Source organism: Lonchura striata, chromosome 4, assembly GCF_046129695.1.
Source record: "Lonchura striata isolate bLonStr1 chromosome 4, bLonStr1.mat, whole genome shotgun sequence".
NCBI lineage: Eukaryota > Metazoa > Chordata > Aves > Passeriformes > Estrildidae > Lonchura > Lonchura striata.
Window position 1 is genome coordinate 12,522,815 of NC_134606.1, and position 19,606 is coordinate 12,542,420.

Here is a 19,606-nt window from a genome sequence, read left to right on the forward strand (position 1 = left end):
CTGGGCAGGACAGAGGCAGCATGAGCTTGAGCTTCACATTGCCTTTGGGGACCCACCTCCTGCTGTATGGGCACAGGCTCCCTCTCCATGCATGCCTTAAATAGCTTTGTCCTCTGTGTTTGCTCCAATAAAGTAATACTGGCTTTCCTTGCTGTGCAGGCAAATAGGAGAGAATCTGATTGTTCCTGGAGGAGTCAAGACCATAGAGGCGAATGGGCGCATGGTTATTCCTGGGGGCATAGATGTCAACACTTATCTACAAAAGCCCTACCAAGGGATGACTGCTGTTGATGACTTCTATCAAGGCACAAAAGCAGCACTAGCAGGGGGCACCACCATGATCAGTGAGTACCAGCAGAGCTATATCTGTGTGGGGATAGCTACCAGAGGCTTCATTCTGACTTTCTGAGATCTTCTGCAATGAATCTTCAAATTTCTGGGCACTGTGTTTGAGATCCATTCATCCTTGTTAACCAGGGTTGGCCTGAAAATGAACCTACCCTCAGAAAGAAATACCAGCGCGCAGAATTGTCTTTTGGATTTTCCTCTGAAATAAAGAATAAGCACTGAGGGATAATGTACGTAATCTTGGGATTTTTGGAAAGCAGTGTAGGTAGCACTGTAAGTATGTGGCACAGAAAATCTGACAAAGATCTGCTCTTCCCTCCTACTGCCATTTCAAGAGTTTTGGAAATAACAAGATTTGCTTATTTATGAACTTGGATTTGGCAGCAGGAATTGAGGAAGACCTTAACAGAAGTGTCGCAGAGGAACATCTTTGTTGGTGAAAAGAAGAAGTATTTCAACTTGTTAAACACTCTTCTTCTGTCTACAGATGGTGGGACAAGATTTATTTCTTTCTTTCTGGCTGTGACTTGACTTTGGTTAGATGTTGTGAGGCAATTGTTCAGGTGCCATAAATTGTCTTAGCTTCCTTGTGGACAGGATTTTCCCAGTGGAGTTTTGGAGTTTTACTCACACTGAATTGGGATGTGGTGGGTTTTTTTGGTGGATTTTTTTTTTTTTTTTTTTTTTGGTTTGTTTTTTTTTTTTTGGTTACCTGTCACCCATATTTATTCAGCAGCAGGCATCATCTGAAAGACTCTTCGGCCATAGACACAAAATGCACTGCTGTTCATTCCTTTTGTTAATAGTTTTTTTCCAGTGTGTGTTCTTCAGTTGAGTATTCCTGTGCAGAGTTAGGCTTGCAAAGGGCACTGGTAAGCCCATCTTGATTTATTTTCAAACGAAGTAGCCCTGAAGAGAGAAGTACCTATGCATAAGTAGTCAAGTCTTTATGTCAGTGGATGGTGTGGCATCATCAGAAGCAGAAAGCCTTGAGGCAGGGGAGAGGCAGGGCATTCAGTGGATTGTATAGTGTGAAAGTGTTTGTGCTCAGTGTCACCCCAGTTCAAACCTTTGGCTGTATTCCCAGTTTTGGCTGCTGAGAAAACATTGAACATCTGCACTGATGTGTTGGTAGGGCAGAGTGGCCAGTTCTGTGACTGTGAGGCACTGGTTAATTGTTGTGCTTACTGTGAAATACATAGAAATGGACACATTAGACAAGAACTTCAGTGAAGGCCAGAACCTATGGTCTATTACAATACTGTAAGGGGAAATACAAATGTTTCCTAAACTGTGAGGTGTTTGGCTCCCCCTTTGTGTGTCTATTGATGCTGCACCAAGCAGGTTGCCAGACTCATCTTCACAAAGTCTGCTGCACCTGGGGCAGCAGGACCTGGCTGACCCCCCAGAGTTACAGCCAGCACACAGACTGCCTCCAAGGCTGCTGTTCTGGCTGAGGCGCTGGAGGGCTGCTCAGTCTGTGGAAATCTGAAAGTTGCATACTGTCCTGCTAACAGACACTCCATCTCTTTTTCAGTTGATCATGTGCTTCCAGAACCTGGATCTAGTTTACTGACCTCCTTTGAGAAGTGGCATGAGGCAGCTGATACCAAATCCTGTTGTGATTATGCTCTCCATGTGGACATCACCAGCTGGTATGATGGGATTCGAGAAGAGCTGGAAGTACTCGTGCAAGACAAAGGTTAGTGAGTGAAATGTAGTAATATTTTTTTGTTTTATTTAAATATCATATGTAGGTGAAATTTTGAAGTATTTTAATGAATGCATAGGCACTGGCTATGCTGGCTAAGGTTCTTCACTACCTTGAACCTGTATTTTCACTTTCTGCTGTGTAAAATGGACCTACAACTTTGTGCATATTTATGACTTTGTCCAGTATAGACATGGAAGATTAAGATGCTTACACTGTAATAAAAAAATTTATCACTTTATCCTTGCTTGTGGAAATAGACTCAGACATTGCATTGGTAGGTTTTTTTCAAAGGTAGAACTCAAAGATCAGTATTTAGGATAATCACCCCAGTCATCTTAGATCCTCTATTTAATGAATGAAGAAAGTTCAAAATAGTAGTTCAGGTTTTAACTGGACTGAAAGCTTTGATTCAGCTGCCTCAAATTAAATCCAAATATGAAGAGCACGTGGGGCTGTGAAAATGTCACACTACAGGCTAGATCTCATTTTGCACCAGTGACTTGTAATCATTTACTTGCTGAGACTTGATTTCGTAAATAAAATATGTCTATATTTTTAAAACAGTTTCCAGTTATTAGAAAAAGAGATGCTAAAGTTAGGTGTATAATATTGAAAAAATGCTATGATTTTCTCAAGTGCTTCTCTCTGCTGGCTGTCCCTGAAGTTACTAGAAGATGCCATGTTCTGTGGGTCTGTGTTCAGTTAACAGGCCTACTATCATGTGAGATGCTGTAGGTTATCTTACCTGGACTCCAGCTACCAATTCAGATCAGCACAGATGAAACCTCTCCTAAATATATTTCACACATGCAGGCTCAATGTGGCAGTTTCATGTAAGGAGAGCATCTTTGTGGCACCAAATTCCTCTGTGTAGGCAATGGGATCTAGCCTTCAGAAGATCCTAACTTAGATCTTGTTCCTTGAAATTGTGCCTGACAGCTTGTATTTTCTTTTCAGAGTCATATATTTTCACATATTTTTAATTTTCTACTTTATTTTAAAATGTGTGGATATTAATTAGGGAGCATTTTCTGACATGGCATGCAGTTTCCATGGGCAAATCAGAATGACTCTTCTGTTGGGAAACTAAGTGATAGGTATATGCAGCGTCTTTTGCAATGTGTAGAGCTAGTATTGACTTAGATGTGAAAAGTTCTCTTTATAGAGAAAGAGAACTATCAAAGTAGGAAAAAAAAGCAAAATGTTTTTTTTGAGTGAGCAGTTGTTTGCTGAAATGCCATGGAAGTGCAGTCACCTGGGGGAGTTTATTCCATGTCACAGGATGCTAACAGTACATGTGCTGTATAACCAGATTTTAGGCAATGAAACACTTCCATCAGCAAGACTGCACATAATTAGAGAAACTGCAGCTGGTCTTACATAGGTCTCTATTATAGGTGATTTTTACAAGGTGATGACATCTGTCAACACAGTCTGTGCTAAATATGTGCTGTTTCCCTGATATCAGCATTAACATGAATCTGCTGCTGTGCATTAGCTGACTGTACTCCCAAGACAAGTATATTGTGCCTTGTTTCAAAGGTTGGATATTACTTTCCAGAGCTCCCTGACTACAGATGGCTCAGCACTCCCAAATTTGCCCAAGGCTTTACATTAAAAGTCTGGTGCAGTTAGGTTAATAGTTTTCTCCAACTATTGAAATCTGAGTTTTCTGTGTAAATCTGTCCTGCCTTTGAGTCATCAGGGGAAGCAGAAATCTGTTAATTGGTTCCTGAACTGAGATTTATGATGGAGCCTTGGTGGCCTCTTCAGTGGTGAGAGCATTAGGAGGTCACCTTTGTTCTCATGTATGTCTCAGGCAGGCAGTGTGAGTTACTCTCACGTGTTGGAGACACAAGGTAAGGGTGAGTATGAACTCACAAGCACAATAGGAAATAATTCAGCATGGCAAGGGCTTTCAAATTAATGGGTAATATTTCCTGATAATTGGAAACATTTAAGCCAGCTGGTGCAAATAAACTTGATGTCAGTGGAGTGACCCTGGTTTTCATCAGCTGGGAATCTGGATTGAATTGGTTCTTGGCTGATTGTGGGTGAGTGAGCTGAGTGACAGGGCTCAGCTCATTGTGTTTCAGAGCTACATGTGCCTAATGCAATCAGCATGAGTGACAGGGGAGCTTACAGAGTGGCTGTTGAGGTGCCTTGTTGTGAGGTATAATTGAACAATTAATCAGTTTTAAATCAATACAAGGCTAATTTAAAGAGACACAGGCTTTGGAAGTGCCTGAAGATTTTGTAGAGCCAAATATTGATTATAAACACTCAGACTGGCATAATTTCAGCAGCTATTTTAGGATTGAGCTTCTTCAGTATATGCAAAGGAGCAAGAGCCTAAAATTGCTTACAGAGGCCTCAGTGGTTACTTTGACTTTGTCACTGTTCAGAAAGTTCAGGAATATACTATAGTCCTGCCTAAAATTTGGAGAGGATTCTGTTGAGTACCCCTGGTGTTAGAGCAAGTAGGACATTAACAAGAACTAGTGTGTAACAGATGTTAAGCATTCAGGTCAATAGGCCACGGACCAGGGCTTTTGAAAAGCTGCATAATTCCAATGAGTAGGTCAGGGAACCAGGCCAGGGCAAGGAGTATAATCTTGGATATCTGTATATGTAAATTTTTGTTATTTATCTTGGTAGCTGGTGTAGGTGCTCTCTTTGCAAGGCAGGATTGTTCACACCCTCTCTCCCATTAGCTGTAAAGGCAGCCCCTGAAATGCTCTGTGTGTATCTGGTGGCAGCTGAGGGTGTGAATGTGAGTATACATGGGAGAACTCTGCTTCTGCACTGTGGTAAGGAGCAGGCTCAAGATCCTATGGCAGGTTCCCTACTGGGGAACCTTCTGCTCCCATTAATTTCAGGGAGAACATTAAACAGAGTGAAAGCAAAACTCAGTCATTTTATCAAGGTCAGAAGAGGGCCTAAGAGGACAGCAAGGCAATAAAAGAGAAAGGATGAGAATATGTATTACTTGGGTCAGGGTGTGTGTTCCCCCATGGCAGCCAGGGGAAGCTGCCTTACCTCCTGCAGGACTGTGATGGATGAATTACCTTTGGCTGGAGCCTGGTGGAGCAAGGAGAGCAAGGTAGCCCAGCCCTTGGCTCACAGAGAAGTGTGTGCCAGGCGTCAGGGAAGGCCCTGGAAGTACTCAGTATTTTGAAATGTAATTGCAATGAGGAGTAGATGGAGGGATTACAGTTAGTAAAGGCTGTGTGTGTTTTCTGAGAACATGATAAATAGGAAAATGGGAAGAAAGGATGGGCTTACAGGCTGACAGGGTTCTACCTTTCAGGCTGGATTTGTTCAGCGTGGAAGTCAGCAAGGAGGGGCCAGCTCCTGCTTTGTGTTCCTTCTGAGCTGCCTGGACTTAGCAGGGAGATATAATACCAGGGATCATTTCAATGTTTTATCTTGCATATATCCTGAGGTATTTTAGTCCTGTAATTGTAAATAAATGAATTCTGTGTGTGTGTGGGCAATCATACCCTGTGCTTGAGGATGTATTTGCTCATTCGAGACTCATGAAGGGGTTATATCTTCATCAGAGAGATTTATTCATTTTATTCATTCATGTAGACAAAAATGAATAACAGGAACATTTTCTTCTTGCCCTAGGAAGCACAGTTTTCATCACAGCCATTTTGAAATGCAGCATACACAGCTTAGGTAGCTTAGAATTTACTTTTTTTTAAAAGCTAGAAAACTATGTTTCTGGTCCTTGGACCAAACTGAGGATCTTGCCAGTAGACTAGAAAGTAAGACAAATATATACACTAATATGAATTCATAAGTACAGAGATTATGAACAGAAGACATTTGTAAGTCTCATTCTGTAAGAATACAAAGCTACGTAAAAAACCAAATATTTGAAATAAATAGCAACACTTTTGGGGATTTGAATATAGGGGGTTGTTGACAACTGACACTCAACACTAGCATTTCTTACAGATTTCTGAAATTTGAAACTTGTCTTTCATGTTTTTTTATGGCTGCCAGCATAAATCCTTCCTTCTTTGGAAGGCAGGAGAAGTGTGGTGAGCTGCCTATAAAACTGGTTTCAGGCTTTGTCTCCATTCCTCCATCAGCTAAGCTAAGCACTTCGGAGTGTAAGGTCAAGAAAAAGCAAGTCTGTGTGCACATTCAGATACACATTTTCTACACCTTCTCAGCACTTTGGGGGAACTAACCAGAAGTTTTATCTACCAAAAATCACAGTTTACACAAGATTTTTTTAAACTTCACAAACTTTACATGCTTGTTTTAGTCACCACTGCTTGTCTGTGATTTGGCTACAAGCAATCCTCTTTGCAATGGTGGCTGAGTTACTCCAGGGATGGACACAGGCTACCCACAGCATCCAAAAAATTCCCCCAGAGTAGAGGGCATCCAGGCTTTTAGTCCAATGTAGCTGTGAAGCTGTGCTTGATTTTTGGCAATCACTAGTGAAAAGCCTAATCCAGACATACTCTATTACTTACTTTTCATGAAGTTTTTGTTCAAATACAATTTAAGAATATGCTTAAATGGCAACACCTTTGAATTTTGTCTTGGAACAGGTGTGAACTCTTTCCAAGTCTACATGGCGTACAAAGATCTCTACCAAATGTCCGACAGCCAGGTATTGCTCTGAATGCTTTTCTTTGCTGTGATCTGTCCTCTCTTTTCTCATCTCCCAACACTTGAGGAGCTGCTGAGTTTGAATCCCAGGGAAACATTCTCACTGGGCTGATTGGCACTGGGAGAAATGTGCAGTGGTGGTTTACTCTCTGGAGGGTCAGTTCTGAGCTGTGCAGAACACCTGTGTGTGTTTCTTCAAGTGTCTGACCTTCACCTTCTGTAGAGATCCTCTGGTGTCTCCCAACATTGCAGCCACTCAGCTCTGCTCAGAATTTCACTCATTTTATTTTGCAGTAACCTTTCGAGGACTCTAGGTCAGAGAAGGAGAAAAAAATGAAGCACTCGAGGCAGTGGCAGTTCTGAGGTTTCAAGAGTTTCTTGGTTGTGTAAGCAGCTAAATGGGGTTGCTCTTTGGGGGAGGTGGCCTTTTCTCATTAGGGCTGGAGATAACAATGAGCTTGTTTGTCCAGAGCTCATTACAGATTCCAGACTCTTCAGCTTTCCCATTCATACATATCAGGCCACTGTAAAGGGACAATGGCATCTGTTAGTAATAATAATGTTTGCTTATTCAGTTGATAAAATGTTTCTTTCTTGCTTATTCCCAGAGCTACAGCTCTTGGTCTCTTAAATAACTGTTGTTACACCTCCAATACATGTGATTTTAATTGGAATTTTGGACATAATAATTTATAAATATTTTCTGACAGCAGTGCCTGTTAAGTTCAACTCCCTGTTGGAATTGCCAAGAGGAATACATCAAATGTTTAATGTGTGGCTGCACTAATGGTTGTTATGTTCTTTAAATGTCCATTTGCAAGCTGTATATTGCAGCCCATTCAATGCTGCCTGACATGCCCTAGTGCAAAAGTAGACACTGAAGAACCTTTGTCTTCCATATTTAATCTGTGTTTGAAAACTGGGCTCCCAGTTACTGAAGTCTGATTTTAAAAAGGGACACATAAGCTGGATAGATTTTGGAAAGGAAACTGTGTTTCAGTAGATGTGTGCTCAGAAATTATCAGTAAAAGCAAAAGGATCAGCTACTGACCTTCTTTAGGGATGGGTGTTGAATCTTAGAAAGCAATTAGAAAACTAAGGATGCTCTAGAGAAAATATTGCAGCTTTTAATATCTGAATTAAAGATGTTGCTGAAAGCTTAAGAATGACAGCTCTAAGAAGATGGTGCAAAATGTCTGCGCTTCAGAAGAGATTTTCTAGCCATACTAAAATGCCTGTAGTACATGATAATAATTCTATTTTATATTTGCTAAAACTACAGAACTACAGAACTGCTAAACTTAGCCCTGCATGGGCATGGGGAGGTGGCCCTGCAGTGCAGGGCCTGGGGCAGACTCTGTCCCAGGGAAATCCAGCCCTGCCTGGGGCTGTTGACCCTGTCTTGGTGCAGCTGGTGTTTACAGGGGTGGGTAAGTCAACATATCAGGGAAGTCAGGTTCTGTGTAGTAAAGAGCTCATTTGCTATTCACCAATATAATTACCAGCATAGAAGGTACAAAACTGAGGTGAAGAGAGAGGTCTGAGTATTAAGTAATGTGTTTTCCTTATTCAGCAGTGTTTCCTTCTTTGTACTACCTGCAGCTTTATGAAGCCTTTACATTTCTAAAGAGTCTTGGGGCTGTTATCCTGGTCCATGCTGAAAATGGAGACTTGATAGCTCAGGTGAGTGAACCATCGTTCTTGCTTTGCTTTGTGAGATGACAGCTATAAGAGAGAAGAAGTTAAATAGGCCAGTCAGAGGATGGGTAGGAAGTAGGGAACTCCCTGGAAAGAGCCTTAAATGAACCTGATACCATGCACATCATTGGTATAAAGCCTGGGATGAGAGAATGGGGGTCCTTTTGCATTAATTGGCAGAGCATCCTCGAGATAGGGCAATGATTTAGGTAGCTCCTTGCCTTGGCAGCAAATGAGGACTAGATATGAAGGGCAGAAGGAAGCAAGAAGATTTCTTCTGAATCCAGAAGATACAAGTGAACCAGAATAATGTAAAGCCTTCTTCATAGATTTTGGGTACAAAAAGAGGATCTGAAAGCTTTATACTCAAGTCTTTTGCTGCAGCTATCAGCATAAGCAACACAGTGAATTTGGAGCAGGTATTTAAGCTCACACACCTATTTTTTTTATTTGAGAATATTTTTATAAATCTCTGAAGGTTGAGAATAAGAACTACTGTGATCTTGTAGACATTTCATAAATGTGTGTTTAAGTATAATCCATGCTCTTAGATGATGCATCTCAGAACCAGGAAGCTGGGTTCAAGTTCAGAATGTTCCATTAAATCACCCTGCATCTCCAGTGCAGTCCTTGCAGGTCAGGTGCCCTGGCAGCTGCTGTCCTCCCACTGGACTGTACCATGGCTCTGATCAGTACCACAACACATGGAAACGTGGAAAGAGGCAACCCAAGGACAGCAGTTGATAGAACACCTCCCACTGGTCTTTCAGAGGCCAGGATCCCCCTCTGAAACAGAAGGGGCAGCTTTGGGTCGGTTTTGTTTTGATGCTACATTTGTGACAGATGAATCTTTGAAGGCTGTTGCAGAGATCTCTCACTAGCCTGATCTCTCCTACATGCATCGAGCCCCTCTTAGGTCAGTGAGGCTCTGAGTGAGCCATCTGATTCATCTGCTGAGCTGCTTATCTGCTGGCTTATCTGCTAGGACTGGGCTGCAGAGCTGACAAGCAAATTACAGCAGCTAAAGCTGTCTTTGAGATCTGGACAAGGCAACCCACCTTGTCTCATGTCTAAGGGAAAACATTAAGGGAATGTTTGAGTTGTTGGGCAGTGTGTAAGAACTCTTGCCTTGGGTGTATTTTGTTTTTTCCTCTTGGAGAAAAACACATCTCCATCTTCCTGGTTAGAAATTACCCCCTTTGAGATCTGCCTTTTATTTTAACTTTGACCAAAATAACCACTGGGGTCAAAAGTTACTAGTGAGGCATCAGCAGGCACATACAATGTGGTTGTGTCCTTCCCCCACTGAAACTACGTGACAACTCTCATTTGAATTCAAGAGAGCAAAAAGCTGATTTCTCATGAAGTTTAGCATTAATAAAAACCACTAAATGCATAATTTATAGTTTTAATACAACATGAAATATCTAGAAGAATGAAAATGACTATTAATAAGCATGATTAAGTCAATATTATTGTAGGAATGGCAAAGTAAAACAAATCAAATGGAATCTGTGGTGTTTTGATACATGGCCCATTAAAATCAAGGCACACTCATGAAATTGCCTATTTGATAGAAATCTGTTTCAGTTACATTTTTCTCTGATGAGCCTTAATATACAGCCTCGAATATGAACAAACAGGACAGAAAAATTATTAGGTAAAGAGGAAGTAGTAAATAAATGTAAGTTATGTTATGCATCAACTTAGTTGTTCACCATTGCCATGTGCTTTTATGTAGAAGAATTATTTAGATAATTAAAAGAAAGCTGCCTGCACATGGATTTTTTAGGACCGTCCTGTGTGAAAATACAAATTTTCACAGATCTTGTCAAACATATATTCTAGTTAATTAGCACTATCAAGTCCTCTTACAGAGGGCAATTTATCATATGATCTGATTTTATTACTTCCTTCAAGATGCAAATCTGTCCTCCTTTGTGTATCTATTCTATGCCAACATGCTATTTTTTTACATGGCTGTAACTTGATTTTATTGCTGAATTTTAATTATCTGAAGTCTTTAACTGGCACTGTTCAGAGCTGGTGCATTAATGACCCAGAACAGCTGTTTTTAATAATACCTATGAAACCTTATGTTTTTCTAACCAAAATGTTCTTACACAGATTAATGATGGATTGCAGCAAAGGCTAAAGTATATATGAATGTTAACTTTTTCAGTTTTACTGGAGTATGTTGGTAATGTGTGAGCTTTTCACCCTTAGGGACCTTGCATCAGATATTTATTAGCTTGCACATTCAAATATGTTCAGTAACTTCATCTTGGTCTCTAGGGGACATTTCTCTGTGTCACAGAGCCATTACATCATTGAGCTGGGCTCATTAGAGCCCTGTAGACAGGCCAAGGCAGGGCAGGCCAGGGCCAGACCTCTGATGAAAAGGGGTTGACCACCAGTTTCTGCAAAGAGTTATTTCAATAACACTGCTTGGCCTTAAATTGAGTGAAGTCTTTCTGTTTTTAAAAAAATGATCTCACTGCTACGAAGCTGGATAGCACAGTTTTTCCTCCTGACAAACCCCCATTGTTCCTGAGATGGGGTCTTTGATGAGGACACAGTGCCCTTGCAACTGGATGACACTGTTCTATTTCATAAAAGCGTAATTTTAGTGATTCCCTGTATAAGAAGAAAGCGTTACAGAAAACTGAAAGTGTCAGCAATGCTGAAGGTTTAAGAAAGTGCTTTGTGATTGCCACCAGAGAGGAACTTGAGCTAGTAAATAGGGAATGGCAGGCTGGAAGTACCCATAATTACCATTTAGTGTATTGGTTGAAGTCCAGTCCCTGGGCTGGTGTCATGGTGTCAAGTAGGACTTTCTGGAGGGCAGAGGAGGTTTCTTATGGTGCAGCCCAATGGCTTGGGGCACAAATGTGCTCAGTCACACAACAGAGAGCACTGCTGGCTGTGCTGGTGTGGCATGGGACCAGTTTAGAGCCAGTGTTTTCAGTGTCCAGTGAACTTTGCAGCTGCATTTACACTGATGCTGAAAGGGGCAGTCAGACCGTGCGGCTCTTCATCTCCCCGAGGATGCTGGGTGCACGGGGCTCATCCTGGAGCTGGGTCAGCAGTTATCTCTTACATTGCAGGAACAAAAGCGTATTCTGGAGATGGGAATCACTGGACCTGAGGGACATGCCCTGAGCAGGCCAGAAGAGGTAAGGCCAGACATCTGCTTCTCCCATTGCCTTTTCTAGTATTACTCAAAGTCTGAAAAGTCCAGGTCTTTTCAGCTTCTAATGCTTCTCCCATTGCCCTTTCCAGTATTACTCAAAGTCTGAAAAGTCTTTTCAGCTTGTTTGTTTGCCTGAAAAGCCCTTTGGATGCTGCAGCAGGTGCATTCCCTGAGTCCAGGGATAAGCATGTACACTCTTTGTACACTCAGGAGTCTCAGCTCCTGCTGCCCCAGGCATGGATGTCCATGTGTTTTTTAAGCGTGACCTTTGGGTTTTGATTTGTGATGACAAAAAAATGGGCTTATCAGGCTAAAAATCAGCAGTGCAGCTTGAGGTTTAGTCCTCAGAATAACTGCATTTATTAAAATGCTTTGGCTGAAAATCTGTAGCATCTATACTGTGCATAGGCATACACCCACATACAGATCTACTTTCATGCTGGCAGATATATTGTGTCAGAAATGCAAGCTGTGGAGATGCAAATACATGAGAATGGAAAGATGCTGTGAGGCAGCTTGTTTTAAGCAACTCCCTTATAATAAAATCTGGTGTGGATCATCTCAGGCATCTGGAAAGGGTTTATTTAAATGCAAGGAAAATGTGGAAACATGAGAATGCCCCCTAAAGTCCACAGCTCAGACCGTTAATGGGATGTGGAGGGCGGTAGTGGGAAGTGACTGCTTTCCTAGAAGACTAAAGAGACAACGAGATCCCAGGGGTTTGAGGCTGAACTTGAAGAGATTGTTGTGGTTTACACATCTTTATTTAACTTCTCCCCAAGGCAAAACAAATCAGCTTAATTGGTCACATTCTTCTATTGAACTGTTTATGTACTTTTTCATTTTGCTGTTCAAGTTCTACTAAAATTATTCTAAAAGGATTGAGTTGTTTCCATTTAATGAGAACAAGGGCCTAAGGAAAATCTGCATTTGCAGTTCCCAGAAAAGAATTTTGCTCTACTCTAGTGCTGGAGTGCAGAGGCCATGCCTCCTTCTGTGCTCTCCAAATGTGCATTTGGGGTTTCCATAGAAAATACAAGTTTTGATACAAGTTCTAGGACAAACTGAAGCAGTCTGATTAAAGGAAAAATATTTTACAAAATGCTGAAGGATTAAGCCATGTGATTTTGGAAGGTCTAAGAAGCTCAACTTTTCTAGAAAAAATCTTGCACAGAAATTTCTCTACCACTGAGTCACTATTTTCAGTTACAGCAGTTTTTCATATTAAAATGCCAATACTGTGAGTCCATCTGGGAAGGATCTGGTATAAAACTGATGGCTGGGGGAAGGAGTCTCCAGAGCTGCTGGGAAACACTGCTCCTCCATCTGAAGATGCTCCTTTGTGTGCCTACGTCCCAGATGGCTCCCTGGGAGGAGATTGCCTTTGCGCTTGCAGACAGAGGGGACTTACTGGGCACTGCTTCAAAGGCTTCTGTGGATTATAGGCTAAATTCAGTCCATAGTGCTGAAGTTGCTGTTTGAGAATTCTTTACATTCACTGTCACCATTATGGAAAGATTAGGGAAAGCTTCTGGGGGAGCTCAGAGGTTGTCTTCAAGTAGAGTCAAAGTTTTCTTGCTTTGTTCTCCTTTCAGCTGCAGGGTAGGAGTCTTAAACAGGAAGGTGGGAGAAGCTGCATCAGCTGCTTGGACATGACCTTTCCTGGGTGCAGGGAGCCAGGGGGCTGTGTTGGTACTGGGGCAGCTGTACCCTGCTAGTGAGTACAGCCTGGCTGTGGTTACTGCTAGTGCCAAGTGTTTGGGGTTGGGTTAGCTCCCTGTTTCCCAGCACTGTTTCTCTCTATGGAAAAAGCAGAATCAACCCCTGAAGAGTTGTTGCTGAACAGTTAGAAGTATGGCACAGTCCTCCAGCTGATTTTTTCTTTAGACTGCATTTGCAATTAACTCTTCACTCCTTGTTTTTCTCAGCTTGAAGCAGAAGCAGTTTTCCGTGCCATCACGATTGCCAGTCGAATAAACTGCCCAGTGTACATCACCAAGGTGATGAGTAAGAGTGCAGCTGATATCATTGCAATGGCCAGGAAGAGAGGTAAGTGACTTCCTTTGCTTCCCCAAACTTTTTTTTTGTTTAATAGAAGCTCAGTGAAAAACCTGTATGTCTTGACCCAAATGGCAGGCTATAGGGAGAGGTTATCAAAGAATGGTAGCACCATTGTAGACTAAATATTTGTAGCTGGGAAGGATGAGTTGAAATCCTTTCCTTTTATATTTTTAAGCTGAGAAGCTCTCCCCACAAACTGTACTCTCGAAGACTGAATTGTGATCTTCTCTATCCTGTTTTTCCTTTTACTTTTCTCTTAGACTGCTATATCTCTGTTCATGGGAGCGAGATAATTTATTCCTAATGGCACATCCTCCATGCCAGTATTTCAGCTTTTCTGAGGTGTGGCTTGGGCAGTGACCCTCCTGCTACAGATGCTCAGAGCTCGCTCCTGGCCTTGCTGCTGGAAGCTGACCCCCCTCTGATGTGTCCTGCAGGTCAGCCTGCTTGCTGTAACCAGGTTACAAAGCAAAAGGGCTGCGTGAGCCCGAAGGCAGCTGTTTCTGAAGCTGCGTTTGCAAATCAGAACTGTTCTGCTGGTTGGGACTACAAAGCTTCTGAGCAATATGGAAAAGCCAAAGAGCAAATTATTGTCTTGATGTTTGTATTCTTGGAGACTTGGAGTGTGGTGCAGGGGACCATATGCTGCTGTCTGCTGGTGCTATGCCCAACCTGGGAGTAGTAAAAAGGCATCTGCCTGCTGAAGTGATCCACCATCCAGTGCACTCCAAATTGGAGCAACATGGCTGTGATTAAAACAGTACAAATTAAAAGTGGGTCTGAACTGTCTCCTTCTGGCTTGGAAAGAAAGATTTGTAAATAGGCTGATCAAAAGCATGTAGAGCTCAGACAGACTCCTGATTAATTTTTTATCATACAGACAAAGTCAGGGCTGTTTAATTTCCTGGGAGCTGTGCTAGCCATGTAGCAATGTGTGAATTATACATGGCTGCATGCAGCAAGCAGTGTCATGTGCTGAAGAGAGGGTGGGCTGTACTTAGTTCCTGTATATCCTTGCTTTCTCCAAGGTCCCCTTGTTTTTGGAGAGCCGATCACTGCCAGCTTGGGGACAGATGGGACACATTACTGGAGCAAAAACTGGGCCAAGGCTGCAGCTTTTGTGACCTCACCACCTCTGAGCCCTGACCCTACTACTCCAGACCACTTAAATTCACTCTTAGCATGGTAAGACTTCCTTTTTTTTTAACAGGATGATGGTGAGGCAAGTGCAAAAGCTATATGGCATGAAGCATCTAGGAATCAGCCTGGTTTCCTTTAGACCAGTCTCATACATGAAACAGCAGAGAAAGGACATAGAAAACCAGGGATGATTATATCCTTATGCTTAGGCTGTCAGTCAAGTGAGCAGTCATGGACACTCCAGTTACTGGTTGGCTTGATATAGAGACAATTGCTGGCTATTCAGGAATTAATTCTTTTTCTTTCTGCTTTTTAAGTGATTCCTAGTTGTACAACTAGATTGTCAGGACTTCAAACTGGCCTTCTCCCTGGTTTTCAGTTTTCTTCAGCTGAATTGTTGATATATGATGGGATGGCATCCTCACTGTCCAGCATAAGCAAAAGCCTGGTGGATACATTGCCATCTTTGAGGCTGGACTCAGTTTTAAGCCCCAGTCATATTTGACAAGCACAGCTCCACAAATCAGGGCTGTTCCTGAATGCAGAGATACCTTGAACCAGAAAAATTTCTTGGGGCAATTTTTGTCAAAGCTGGTGCAGGGCTCTCAGCTGTGAGTTCTGAAAATTGTCTTGTCCTAAACTAACTTGTGTTAGTAGCATGGTTCAGTGAGTTTATCTCCTGCATATTGAAAAGTTCTGACTTGGTAGTTTGCCTTCATCTGGGAGGGACCAAAATCATACAAGTTGTGTCCAGTTCTTGCAGGCTTCTTATTTTAGCTTGCTTTGTGTCTCTATGGGCTCTGGCATCCTCCAGTTGGAAAAAGGCAAAGATAAGTGGTACATGTACAACAGGTATGTCAGGAGAAAGAGGCCAGAGTGGATTACAAAGGAAACAGGGGGATTTGGGTGGAGACAGCTGGAGACTGAAGGCCATCTCTTGACAGGATAGGGATGTGAGCTGGCTGCCTTCAGGTTGTCAGGGAGAGTTTAATCACTAGGTAGGTGAAAGGAATGTGGACAGCAGAGGAAGTGTCTTTCTCATATAGAAAAGAAGACATCAGCAATGCCTTGCCAGAAACCCAGACTGTAAAACCATCTCTGAAAGTATTTCCTGCCTGTAGCCAACTGTGGGTCTTCTTTAGCTTAAGCAAAAGACCATCTGCTCTGAAATGATATAGAAATTCACAGCTGAAGCCCCAGCAGGACAGATTCCTAGGGCTGGAGTGAGGAACTCAACTTACCATTCATATCCTTATTTACCTTCATGTGGTGGCACCCACCTCAGCTCCGGCCTCCCCTGTCTGGGGTTTCCAGTGCCCTAGACAGAGCAGTGAAATTTGACACTTGACAGTGACCATCTTCAGAGCAGCTGCCTGGAGGTGGGTGGGCACACACATGTGACAGGAGGATGCCATCAGCCAGTGCCCCGTCTCCCCTTGCACATGATGGGTCAGGCTGTGCAGCCCAGAGCCCACCCAGGCTTTAACACAGCTGCTCTAAAGATGCTGCAGCTGAGCTCTGAATTACATGTGGTTCTGGTAAGAATTCAGAGCAGTTCTCTTCTGACAGTCTGATGGCAAAAATGGTTTTTCCATAACTGAGCTTCTTGTTCCAAATAAAGACTCAGAAAAAATTACTTTCTTGGTCTGATTCATCACTATCAGCATTGTAAAGGGTGAGGCTCACTGTGTGAGGGTAAGGCTCTTAGCCAGCACATGTAAATATGTATCAGAATGTTTGACTTCTCACTCTGTTAGTGTGCCTATGTATGCTTTCTAGAAGAGAGTCCCAAAATAATAGTATGTGGGTCAAAGCAGATAAGCAAGAACATTTTTAGAATTGGAATCCAAATAACAACTTTTTAAAACTAACATCAGAAAGACAAAGCATAGACTTACAGAAGCTTTTATTATTCTACAAGCATGCAAAAATGGCTTTTTTCCTAGTCGCTTAAAGTCCTAGATCTTAAATGACAGCAGCTTAGCCTGCTTTCAGTTTTAATACTTTAAATCTATACTGTGAAACTAAGAATTATATATTGTATCAGTCTGCTCTGCATTCATGGGAAATTTTGTGCATGGATCATGGTAAAGACAGTATTTCACATTTCTATTGCACTGTTGATTTGGATACCTATATTTTACATTCATTAAAAAATCCCTACAACATCCTTCCTTTGCAAGCATGCAGCATACTGCTTGTGCTCTTTTCCACAGAAAGCTGAATGATATGATTTGTTGATTTTCCACTGAAAAGCTGAATGTGTAAAACCCCATCATGTCTCATGGGATTTGCAGATTGAATTTGCCTCATGAGATTAGGGCCTTATGTCATCTGTGGGCCATGCACTTGAGTTAGCTTTGATCTTGCATGGTGTGCTGCTGCATTTCTGCAGCTGTGATGTGCCACCTCTTGTGAACCAGAGATGTGAGATCTTGGTGCTACACAGATGATGCAATTTGCCATGAAAACCTGGTTTAAGGGGAAGAATGAGCTTACAAGGTATTGATCTGGCATTTATTTAATGATGATCCCTTTCTGTCTCTCAGTTTTTTAGTTGATGTAATGCTTATCCCCCATTTGACAGTAGGAGTGCTCATGGGTTAACCAGGGATGGGAAGATCTCAAGAGACACACTTCAGTTTCAGAAGTCTTCTATTGATTTGACTGGGGAGTAGAGTTCATATCAATAATGTCATTAATGTCAGAGAAGAGGGAGTATGGAGTAAAGAAAGCAGACCCTTCTTATCTTTCAGGTGTAGGAGTTTGTAATGTGGTGTTAAGGCACAGCATAACCTCAGGGAAGTGGGCAGTGATATCAGGCCTGGCTGTGACAGTCAGCTTCTCATGGCTTTATCAGCGTGTGGAAAGGAGAGATGCCACAGGAAGCTTTGCTGATTAGAAGGGCCTCAGAAAGGAAGAAATGGCATTGCAACCTTCTGACTTTATTGTTGTGTTAAAATAAATGAACGTTTAACTGATGAAATTGGCTTAATCCTGTGGAGTAAAACCAGGCAGTCATTAATAATCAGGAGCAGCTGAAGCACAGCAGCCTTTCCTGTACTGAATTCATGGGTTCGGCTTCTGCTAAAGACTGGATGGATGGCTTGTGAGTGAGGTGAAGAACCAGAAAAGAGGCCAAGGACTCTCCTCTGTCAGCAATCATTAGGGCTGACAGCCTAAAAAATGTCATTAGAATTACTTATGTGTGACACTTTTTTCTTCTGTACTTGGCTATTTGCTACCTTGTTGGATCTAGATTTGTAGACCGGAATCATTCATTTGTTTCAGAGCTGGAATTTGCATTATCAGTTAAAGATAACAGGCTCTTGGGGACTTACGAAGTGATGGAAGGAAAATCATAGTGAGTTCTAATGTGCCTGCCTTCTGTAAGTTTAGTCAAGAGCTAAAAATATCATGTTTCCTGTGGATTTTGGAGAACCGTTTTTGTCTTTCTATTTTGGCAAGATTCTGCATATTGATTATATTCTTCCTTATTTCCAGGAGCAGCTGTGATCCAGTTCTGCTCTCTGCCAAAAAAAAAAAAAAAATTCTCTAGGCTGAAAAACCCAATCTCTTAAATAAAAGCATTATTAATGGTAGCTCTTTTTACATTTTTCTCCATGCCTTTTTCTGTGTAAGACTCTTAAGTTAGGTAAAGCAGAGTATGTGTGTGACTTGCAGTATGCCATTTGTTGTTTAATTAGAAAACTACCTGATAAAAATATTTTTATTTTCTTGGTTCTGTTTTGAAAGGTCAGGTGAGAAGTATTCATATAAGTTTTGTAAGAAAAATACGTGTGTAGGAGAGAAATGCAGGGGAATACGTTTGAAGCTCGTGACTTTGTACTGTGAAATTTGCCATTATCTTTTAATGTGGTTGTGGATTAATTTATCTTGAGAGTGGCAGAAATTTCATCCAAGCTTCTGATAATTTCCTTAATCCTGGAATAATCCTTTGTCCTGGTTAGTGGGCTTTTGCCTGATCTCTGTAGATAAGCAGCCTGGAGCTGGAGGGGGCTGCAATCCTGGAGTTCAGGGTGCTCCTGGGGGAAAGTGGAGATGTCCAGTGCCATCGTTTCTCTCAGTGATCTGTAGCCAGTGCAGAAAGGCTGCTGGCATGATTTACAGCCTGTGCCTCTGGTGTCTGAAAAGGTCCATTCACAGCCTGTCTGAGACCAAGGTCACCTTGGTGATGCCTGGTCTAAACCTTCTGTGTGTTAACTCCACAGTGGGGACCTGCAGGTGACGGGAAGTGGACATTGCCCCTATAGCACTGCCCAGAAAGCCATTGGAAAGGACAACTTCACTATGATTCCCGAAGGGGTCAATGGAATTGAGGAAAGGATGACTGTTGTCTGGGACAAGGCTGTAGTAAGTAATTACTTACTTTTATAGACTAAAAAGAAATTGAGTGTTGGCTGAATAATGAAAGTCAAGAGACTCTTGGCCATTGCTTAAGTGACTTTCTGATATATTTCTGAGAATTCCCTGAGAGAATGCTACTGTGAGGTGAATTGCTTATTTCAAAAGACTCTTCCAGTTTTTTAAACTCAGGGCTTTGTTTCACTTCTGACATTGCAATAGTATTGTGTTTTATTAGACCTGAGGCTTCCCAGACTCCATTGCTCTATTTTCCCGTAGTGTCAGAGTGGATGCTTCTGAGAGATGTGGTATCTGGAGCAATTTAATGGTTTTGAAGTGGACCTCACATAAATGTGATGAATGAATTGTTTGAATTTTGGAAGTGTTTCATCGTTTTTGAAAAATTACAAATGGATGGCAGCTGAGCCTGAGGCTAAATGATGAAATGCTTT

The 19,606-nt window shown here is 41.9% G+C and overlaps 1 protein-coding gene across 2 annotated transcripts in view; it reads left to right on the forward strand.

Annotated features, from left to right (window-relative positions):
- Positions 1–19,606, forward strand: part of CRMP1 (collapsin response mediator protein 1) — a 48,219-nt gene that overhangs the window by 21,716 nt on the left and 6,897 nt on the right. For both annotated transcript variants that reach the window (XM_021550765.3, XM_021550766.3), the window contains exons 3-10: positions 160–344; positions 1,886–2,050; positions 6,637–6,698; positions 8,300–8,380; positions 11,503–11,571; positions 13,517–13,637; positions 14,678–14,834; positions 19,022–19,163. In XM_021550765.3, coding sequence (XP_021406440.1) covers positions 160–344; positions 1,886–2,050; positions 6,637–6,698; positions 8,300–8,380; positions 11,503–11,571; positions 13,517–13,637; positions 14,678–14,834; positions 19,022–19,163 — 982 coding nt within the window. The remainder of the gene's footprint in view (positions 1–159; positions 345–1,885; positions 2,051–6,636; positions 6,699–8,299; positions 8,381–11,502; positions 11,572–13,516; positions 13,638–14,677; positions 14,835–19,021; positions 19,164–19,606) is intronic.